This window comes from Octodon degus, unplaced genomic scaffold, assembly GCF_000260255.1.
Source record: "Octodon degus isolate 3935 unplaced genomic scaffold, OctDeg1.0 scaffold00074, whole genome shotgun sequence".
In the NCBI taxonomy this organism is placed as follows: domain Eukaryota; kingdom Metazoa; phylum Chordata; class Mammalia; order Rodentia; family Octodontidae; genus Octodon; species Octodon degus.
This window is the reverse complement of record NW_004524650.1, coordinates 6,359,582-6,370,094: the sequence shown is the minus strand read 5'-3', so window position 1 is coordinate 6,370,094 and position 10,513 is coordinate 6,359,582. Positions and strand designations below refer to the sequence as shown.

Sequence of the window (10,513 nt, the reverse complement as noted above, 5' to 3'; positions counted from 1 at the left end):
TGTAAATAGGATCACAAGTCCACATCTTGTACAGCAATTAACCACTAAGAAGAATATATGCAGTGTATTATTTGTTGAAACTGTCCTTCCGATTTGATTTGAAATTGTCTCATTGCTATCTGTTTGTCAATAAAACTTTGAAAAAAAATAAAAAAAAATATGAAAAGAAATAAAAGCACTTTAAAAAAAACAGTAAAAAAAAAATAAAGCAATTCGCAGAGATCATGAAACAAACAAACAAACAAAAAAAAAAGATCTATGGCAATATCTACAGGGAAAAATGGTTAAGAATTGTTACTAAAAGCTTGGACCTTAAAATATATCACTGGCTACATTAAATGCTATACAATTATTAGACATGTTCATTTATTTATTTAGTTAATTAGTTAACGTTCTGTGAAGGGTCTCAGCTTGAACTCATAGTGATCCCCCTGTTTTCAGCCTCCCAAGGTCCACGTCACTGTGTACTGGGGTGGTGCCGGCGCAGCATGTAGTGCCAGGGATCAAACCCTGGCCCCTGTGCTTTCCTACCTTAGACATGTTCTTTTAACAAGATAAAACATAACCAATTTACTGCTCCACAAAGCAATCATAAATAAAGTGAACTGTTTTATTTTTCTTAGCACAAAATAATAATTTGTCAATTTAAAAACTATCAGGCTGGAGAGAGAACTCAGCGGTCTGAGCACCTGCCTGGCAAACACCAAGACCAGAGTTCGATCTCTGGCACTGTATCCTGTGCTGGCCCGGAAGCCCAGGCATGTGCTGAGCCAGGCCCAAAACCAGGAGTGGTGGCACATGCTTATAATCCCAGCACTGGGGAGGCTGAGACAGGATCCCTAAAGTCCAAGTTGCACAGTAAGACCTTGTGCTGAGATTAAGATTGGTAAACAACTGAAACATTAAAAAGTATTAAAAGTTTTGCTGTCACACAAACTTACCTTATTTTCTCGAGAAACAGGCAGTCGTAATGATGAACCATTGCCTACATCTCCCATAAAGAAGTTTGTAAGGCTGTCCAGAGAGGTTAAAAAAAAAAAGGTAAAAAGACAAATTATTACACTTGCTACAAGCTTCAGATTCAATTTATCATCTAGAATAAATTATTTTACAATCCTGAGGGAAAAAACTCTTAAGAATCCATTTATATAAATCATAAACATGTGCCTTCTTAGGGAGAGCACAACAGCTGGGGTACAACGGCAGGGGTTCAATCCCTGGCATGCCATGTGTGCCAGCCCCACCTCTCAGGCATGCTGAGACAGCAAGAGACTGGGCATGGTGGCATGCACCTGTAATCTCAGCAGTTAGGAGACTGAAAACAGGAGAATCACTACAAGTCGGATCTACATAGTGAGACCCTGTAGCCCCTGCAGACTCTGTACTAAATACAAAAAACCCAAAAACAAAAACATAATCATTTACAAATGAATAGTGCCCTAAATATTTGGCCATAAAGACACCAATATAGTAATAAGGTAACACAGAATGCAGCTGTTCCAAAGCTGTGATTAAGCTAGATAATACTTCATTATATAAATATTCACAAAATTGGATTATATAATATACTCTAAGCCTTTTTTTTTTTTTTTTTTTGGCAGAACTAGGGATTGAACACAGGCCCTTGCGCTTGCCAGGGAAGCACTTATTCTACTGAGCCATCTCCCTGGCCCCTACTCTAAGCCATTTTAAGCTCATTTATTTAAATGACATTCCTCTACTTACATATTCCCAAAGGTAAATGCCAAAGTTTCAATGGAAGAAGACACTTCTTGGAATAGATCGTTTTTGTTTTCTTCATTAACTTCTGTAAAGTTCAGAGCTATGGGGAAAGGTTGGTTACAATAAGTAAAGGAGAAAATATTTTAAAGACTTACACAAAGTAATTTAATCTTTTAAAAATTCAACATTGAAAGACTGAGATACTGAAAAGCCTAGTAGAAAAAAATGGACAGAACTTTCAAGTCCATCATTACAAAAATCATACAAAGGAATCAATTTGAATAAAAGTAGCTACATTCTAAGCTGAATAATGCATGCATTGTGTAAACTGATAAATCTAAACAGCAAATTAATGTGAAAGTGATCGTAGAATGACAAGGATCCAGGATATAGGACACGTCTTTATAAAAAGAATGTTTGTGCTATTTTTTTCTTATTGACTCTGGCTAGACATTTATTTTGTTTTGGTTTTTAACTGGTACTGAGAATTGAACCCAGGACTTTCATACTGAGATACATCTCATCTTATTTTTTATTTTGAAGCAAGGTCTTGCTAAATTGCCCAGCCTGGGTGTGAACTTGCGATTCTCCTGCCTTGGACTCCTAATGTGCTGGCATCTTTCTGGTATTTTAAAACATAGCTAAATACTCAGAGGCTCACTCAGTTACTATGAACTACCTATAATTGAAGCCATATATAAATTTGACATACCATAAAAGCTATAATGTAGCATATTACATTTTAAAAAACCCATTCTCTTACAAAGTTCAAATTCCTATTTATCTGCAGTCTTGGTACTCTTAGGCTTTGAGGTCCACATTAATTGACATAGAAAAGTTGCTTCATTTACATCAAAGATATAGGTTGTATTTTTGTTAATGCAAACTGTGAAACACAACTGGAAAAAAGGCACCTTAATTTCTGGATGTACTCGTTAAAAGCCCAAACACAATTTATGAACACAAAATTTGAAGATTGAACTGGTCTTTTTTTAAATTAACCATGCTGGTTCCCTGCCCTGTATCATTCTTTTAAAGATCCTTGCCAGTAAAGAAAAGGAAGAGAGGCCGTGTAGACATAAGCCACATATTCTGGGGTACACCAGTTGTTTCTAATCTTGGATAGGAATTTTTGAAAACGAACTTGACCCCATCACTGAAGGATTTAGATTTCATGTCTGAAGTAAAGCATAAATATTTTTTCAAAACCTCTCTCCATATTCTAATATGCAAATAGGGTTGGAAAGCAAAAACTTCTAGACAGCAATGTATTAAACCTAAAGCTTATCAGCTCCATGAAATTAAAGCCAACATTTTACATGTAAAACCTCACAGATTTGGGAGACTAAAGTCCATACTTGTCAACTCCCTAATACAAATCTCTAATAAATAATACAAACAAAAGGAAAAACTTAAGAATCACTGTAAATAATTTAAAAAATATTATTAGACTTCTGTCTAAGATGGAGAAACAAGTTATAGTTCTTCTACTTAAACTAAAAACAAAAACAAAACGTCTACAAAACTTAATAAATGATTTTCAAGACACTGAATTACCAGGCAACAAATGACAATAATCCCTGACAGAGAAGAAATAAAACACAACACACTTACAAAAAGTATGCCAGCTTACTGCTAAATGTCAGACAAAGTGGATTCCTAAGCAAAAGATAACCAGAGCTGGAAAGTAAGTCATTTTATGAAGAAGGAATCAAGGGCCGGCCAAATAGCTCGGTGGATTAAACTACCTGCAAGAAGGCACAGGAGCTGGGGGTTCAATCCCCAGGCCTGCAATGCCAGCCCAGCCCCCCCACCAGGGTGGGGGTGGGGCTGAGACAGCAACTGAGACTAGGCGTGGTGGCACACACCTGTAATCCTAGCTCTTGGGAGGCTGTAAACAGGCGGATCACTATCACTAAGAGTCTGATCTAGTAGTGAGACCCTAAACATCCTATAGACCTTTCCCTAAGATAAAAAAATTTTTTAAAAAAGGAATCAGTTCCTCAACAGGATCTAACAGAGCTATACATTTATGCACCTAACAAGTACAGCTTCAAAATGCACAAAGTGAAAATTGATACATTTGCAACAAGAAACAGTGATAGCCAGAAATTTCATAACCCACTCAATAGAGAGAACACAGAAAATAAGGACAGGAAAGCTTTGAATAATACTATCAACTACCTTGACAAGACATGTATAGAACGCTATTCAGTAACAGCAAAATATATGTTCTTTCCAAATGAATATTTACCAATATATCATGGATCATAGAGCAAGTTTCAATGAGTCTCAAAATATTCAAACTAGGCAAGATGGAAATAAGTAACAGATTTCTGAAAACTTCTCAGATATTTGGAAACTAACACCCTGCTTTAAAAACTCATTGGTCAAAGAAAAAAAAGTAATATGTACAAAGTGAAAATGCAAACACAACATGTCAGATTTGTGAAGGGGGGGTGGGAAGTAAAGGGAAAGGAAGGATTTGTAACAGGGAAAACCTTATCTTAATGATGATAGTCTCACAAGAATATGTAGATATCAAAATTTATCAAATTGTCTTCTTCAAGTAGGAACAGTTTACTGGATATCAATTATACCTTAAACTGTTTTTAACTTTTGTTGGGAAGTAGATATGTAACATAATACCACCAAAGTGGTACCTTTAACCAGTTAGACATTAAAGAAAAACACTATCCAAAATTCCAGAATATTTCTTCCTATAAGTATACTTCATGGCATTAAACATGACTAGGAGATTAAAATTAATAATAACTGTAAGTGCTGAAAAGACTTGAACTATTTTTCCTGTTATCTTCATGTCTACTTAATTAGGTTGCACCAACCTAAAAAAAATTCCTGTCACTGTTTTTGCCTCTAATTTTGTCTATTTCTAATATCCCTTCTTTTGTTACTGCTTAGTGTTTCACAGAAAAGCTTGACTCCTTTCCAATAATTCCTCACACTTTTGCCTATATTCGACAGAATGTTAGGCTATATCAGTATTCCTATTTCGAGCCTTCACTACCTCCATTCAATTAACATTTTTTCTTACAAATACGGAATACTTTCCTATGTGAAAAAAAAAATGTTCAGTTTAACATATTTACTCTGAAACCTATGATCCAATCTAATTTACTACTTCTTCATTATCAAACTTCTATCAACAGGTCATGCTACTACTTTCACTTTCAATCCTGAATGCACCAAGATTTGACTTTTTTTTTTTTTTTTTTTTACCCAGTTCAGTTATCAGGTACTGGAAACCAGTTTCTATGAAGAGTCAGAGTAAATATTTTAAAATTTTCAGGCCCTATGATCTGTTGTAATTACTCAGTTCTGCTGAAAGAGACCATAGGTGCTAACATAAATGAGTAACAATGGTGGTGTTCAATAAAGTTTTACTTACAAAAATCAGGAGGCAGGCCAGGTTCAGTCCACCAGCCTTAGTTTGCTGACTCCTAAGGGAAGGAATTCCAAAACCAGTCTTCCTAGGTTAAGTCCTACTTACATTTCTCTTCTCTTTCTTTTTCTTTTTCTTTTTTTTTGTATTTGGTACAGGGTCTACAGGGTCTGAATATGTAGATCGGACTCATAGTGATCCTCCTGTTTTCAGCCTCCCAAACACTGGGCACGCCACCATGCCCAGTCTCAATCAAAGTCTCAGCATGCCCCAGGGGCAGGGCCAGCAAGGCTTGTGGTGCGGGGATTGAACCCCACCCAACCCTTGCACTCTGCCTAAGCTGGCACTTGAATCTGCTGAGCTCTCTGGCCGGCCCCCTACCTACATTTCATAACTCCTCTATGCAACTGTTTCTTCATTTATAAAACTGGGATAATTATGCATTTTAAGTCATTGTGAAAATTAAATGTAGATACATACAAAATAGCCTGATATATACAAACTAGTCAATGTATACTAGCTATTATTTTCATACACTACTGAAAAATTGTCAACAATAACTTTCTATTTGTCAAAAATGGAGCTTTTACATTTCTTGTTGTGTAGGTCTTGCTTTTGTCTTAGTCTTAACCATCCAACATAGAAGTGTGAAAACGAAGTATGGAGAGTGAAGCCATACTGATATGATGAGCCGTAAAAGGCTCAAGTCAACAACTTCTGATATTGCCAATCTTACGGAAAACCCACTATTATTATGGACTACTGGACTATACTGGAATATTTTGCTGAATTCACGCAACTATAATATTTAAATAACAATGGAATGCCCTTCTCTGACAAAACTAAACAAAAAAAGGGAACACAAATGAACGACCATCTTGTGTCTGTATATCCAAAATAGGATAGATATACAGCTGTATTCTCTTAATTCAATGAATAGAAAGATTTGTTCTAACAGTTTTTGTAAACAGGGTATCATGTCTGCATCTTGTACAATGAATAAGACAACAATATGCAATGCATTAATTATTGAAACTGCCCTGCTAATCAGATTTGGAACTGTCTCATTGCTATTTGTTTCTCAACAAAATTATTTTTTAAAATGGATCTTTTCCCCCTTATTTTTCTATAATTTTACTACCTGATATCTGAATAACCTTGGACAAACCTCCTTCTGTGCTCCAGATTCATATGCAAAATGGCACATTACTGAGAGGAACTGAGAAAACAAATCTAAAGGATATACAGTACAGTGCTTGATATTCAATAGACTTGAGTTCCTTCCTAAGTTCTATATCTATCTGAAGATAATCCGTATGTCATGGTTCTCCCCACTGGGCCGACAGTCTCATCTTGCTTTCTTGTCTATACATTATTCCTACACAAATTCACTCACTTTCATACCTTTTGGGTAATGAATCTTTAAACCACTTGTCTAGTTGAAACCTCTGAGCCCCAACCCCACATTTCTAACAGGCTTTTCTTTACATTTTTTTTTCTCTATTAATTATCTGCTCTTTTCAATTCATTGGTGGGCTCATTATGTTTGCTTTCAATACTTCTAAAATATAAGATATGAGTAATATATGTAAGAACTCAGTAACTGATAATAAAAAGTAACAACTCCAATCAATGAGAAAAGAATAATTACTGATAAAGTAACCAGATATTTATAGATTTATAAAGTATCAAATATTCAAATTTAATAAATGGTATCTAAAAACATCTGGAAAAATTCTGTAATTTCACAGCAGGGAAGACTAACGCCTACAACCCAGAAACCAAAAAAATAAAAAAGATTAATAAAACTTAAAGGCAAAAATAAAGTATATCAAAAGAAAAAAGGTCAAGAAAATGTACAATTTATATCAAAGTGTATGGACTAATTTTATTTATACAAAAAGAATTTTTACAAATTTATACTGAGGAAAGATTAACCACCAAGAGAAAAACAGATAAAAGAACAATTCACACAAAAGGATGTACAAGTCAGCACAAGCCTGTAATCCCAGAAATCTGAGGCTGACATAGGAAAATAATGAGTTCAGGGCCAGTGTGGGAAACTGAGCCATGAAGCAAAACACTCGCAAAATTTCAAAAACCGGTCAGGGATGCAGTCAGTGCAAAGGCCATAGGTTTGATTCTAAGTACACAAATAAACAAACAAGACACATAAATGACTCTAAAACAAAATGGCTTTCAAGCTACAAGCAAAATAAGGGAAAGGCAAATCAAATCCATCCTGAGAAACCAATTTTCACTGACAGCCTAGAAATCAAAGCTCAGTAACTAGCACTCCTGGTAAAGATAATCAGCTTCTTTGGCACTGCTACAGGAAGGTCAGAAGCTGAACAGAGGACTTCTAACAATACCAAAGAATATCAACACACAGAGTCACCAACTGAGTGATTGCCTATCTAAGAATCTGCGTAACTACTTATTGAAGCACCATTCGTAATGGCAAAGAGTGAAAACAAAGCAAACACCTATTAGTGATGAACTGGTCATTAAATTGTACATTAATGGACTACCATGTAGCTTTAGAAAAATAGAAAAAATTAGTAACAATAAAAAAAATGGAAACTATCTGTATAAAAAGTAGGTTAAAGAGAATACATGTATTTGCATGTATTTATGTCTGGAAAAACACACAAGAGAACAGTAATAGTTGTTATTTATCCAGGGAATGAGTAGCTAAGGGTCTGGGGTAGGAAAAAAATTTCAATGTAGAATACTCTCTTATGTTATTTTCATTTTGAATTGCATGAATGAGTTACATATGAAAACAGGTTTGCAGAACAGAAAAAAAAATACGAGGCTTCCACAATCTTGGAGATATAATTAGGCTTATTTTTCTATTTTAGTTGCCAGTTTTTAGGGCAAAATACAGACTGAAAACCTATAGTTTTTTTCCTTTTATATTACCAATAAAACTGACCTAAAGAAATAAAAAGTATAAATATTGATACATCATAAATTACTGAATTCTGAAGATGTTTTTATCTACTTCAAAAATAGCCAATATCTTTCCTACCATATTGCAGAAATTTGTCACACTGAACTTCCTGTATGGAAACAGGAGACACAGGAAATACAAATCACTACTAGAACGAATAAGGAATAGTTAAGGATTTTTCTTTTAAAGTTATTACAAAGTAAATTCCGCATTCAAAATAAAATAAGGGCAGGTTAAGGTTTCAATTTTTTGATCAGGCATGGCAGTGCATGCCTGTAATCCTAGCACTCTGGAGGCTGAGGCAGGAGGATTGCTTTGAGTTCTGAAGTCAGCCTGGACTACAAAGTCAACCTGAACTGCCCAAGGAAACATGGTCTCAAAAGCAATAAATAAATAATAAATGCTCAATTTTTCATTTTTTATGAAGTAGACCTCATATATTGAAATCTGTATTAACACAACATTATACATCTTTGATTCTAATGTTATTCTGCATTTTATTTCCTTTTGTTCTCTTTTGCCTCCCTTTCCTTCCTTCTAGTTCGGTAAACATGAAAAATGCATTTTACCAGTAAAACCTACAAAACAAATTAATTGCTCATATCAACTGTCATTTTGTAAAAATGTAATCTGAGTGTTAGATTAAATAAATGATCTAAATGCTCACCATAGTCCTTTGGCTTTTTGATCTTGTTTCAAGTTTCTAAAATAAAGATGTTACAGGTTTCTTTTTCCTTTCTTTTGGCAAAGAAGAAAGTATGTGAAGCACTTAGATCGTTTAGCAAAGGATAGACACTAACAGTGGTTTTCACCCATCCCTTGCCTTACCAAGTTTTGAAAAGTAAATTGCCATAAAATGATTAAATAAACTATTCTGCAGGTCACTGGGCGTGTTTCATTTGCAACACCAATATATTTTTGGAGGGCTTCCATATAAACAGAGGGGACAGGGAAGGTGGTTTTATTGAAAAACACAGACTTCACTCAAAGAAAACACATTTAAAGTTTTCTAATCTCACCCAATTTTCCTGGTGCAGAGTAAGTTTCATAACAACAAAGTAATCTTTCCCTTTAAAATTTTAAGCAACACAAAAGTAAAATAGTAACACTGACTCCAAGTGTAAAGACAGTCATTGTGGGAAAGTGCAAAGAAAGACTGCTTTACCTCACAGATAAAAAGATCTTGAAGGTGGCGGCTGAGAGGCCTCTCTCAAGTCTGTGTCTGGAATGTGGACACCAACCACACTGGAGCACTCCTTCCCCAGGACATCCTGACTGCGCACAATAGCCACTGACAACAATTGAAGTAGGTGGCTATTTCCAAGCATGGAAATTTTACTATCTATAGACACAAATTTCCCTATCTAAGTAATGTTAAATAGCACTTGTAAACAATCTATTTAAAAACAAATTTGGTTATTAAGCACCTTTTTAAAAAAGTCACAACAGAAGCTACCCATGTTTCTTTCCCACTTAGAATCATCTTCAGTGTAATTTCCAGTACAATAAAAAAGCAAACTAAATAAACAGAATAAATCTACATCATGGGTGTGTGTGTGTGTGTGTGTGTGTGTGTGTGTTTGCGCGCGCGCGCGCGCATATGAACCATTTTACTGGCTGTTTTATTTTCTCTTCCCGCCTCATCCCTTCACATTTGCTCTTTGGTCTCCCCAAATAAAGTGTGGCCACCAACTGTTCACTTCACCTCTACTAGATGGCCCCGTGAAGCAGCACATACTCATGGCTGGGGCTTCTGAGAGGTGAAGGTCTTGGGGGCACTGCTTCGTGCACTGGTGAGAACACAGCTGCTGGGAGGTGAGGCCTGGCTGGGGGACGGGGGCTCGGGGGGGCATGGCCTAGAACCATCTGTCCCCTTCCCCCAGCCCTCTGCTTCCTGCTGCCTCCAAGCCCCGCTGTTAATAGTACTCTGGCTTGCAGCCGGCCGAGTACAGACTGAAACCTCTACCAACTGTGGGCAGTAACCTCTCCTTATTTAAGTTGTGGGTTTTGTGTTTGTGTCTCAGGGAGCAACTAGGATTCCAATCAGCATGCTCTTCATATCCAGAGTTCTTATTCAGGGGCCTACATGGCAGCCTGAGTCTTCCACTACTCCAGCCAGTTAAGGCCTACGTTTGACCTTTAAAGTCAGGACAGGCATCCCTTCTCCCCAGATAAACCTGTCTTTTCTTCACTTTACCTCAGGTGTTCCCTCGGAGACTATGCACACCTCTACCACAGAACTGGCTGTGACTGTCTTTCTGACTCCACTACTCCAGTGCTATCCTTAGGTCACTTTTTATGGTTCCATTACTTGAATCCATATTTCTTATCAGTGACACTTTACACTGAAAATCACTTCTTAAATCTGTCCTTTTAAAAATCAGATCATCTCCTTAATTACTAAATGTTTCTCCAGTTTGTCTCTGTCTCTA

The 10,513-nt window shown here is 36.2% G+C and overlaps 1 protein-coding gene across 5 annotated transcripts in view; it reads right to left on the bottom strand.

The window, feature by feature from the left end:
• The window catches only part of Arhgap29 (Rho GTPase activating protein 29), a 67,409-nt gene that overhangs the window by 32,658 nt on the left and 24,238 nt on the right, over positions 1–10,513 (bottom strand). For all 5 annotated transcript variants that reach the window (XM_023720289.1, XM_023720290.1, XM_004635712.2 and 2 more), the window contains 2 exons: positions 1,726–1,822; positions 942–1,014 (listed from right to left, as the gene is read on the bottom strand). In XM_023720289.1, the coding sequence (XP_023576057.1) occupies positions 942–1,014; positions 1,726–1,822 (170 nt within the window). The remainder of the gene's footprint in view (positions 1–941; positions 1,015–1,725; positions 1,823–10,513) is intronic.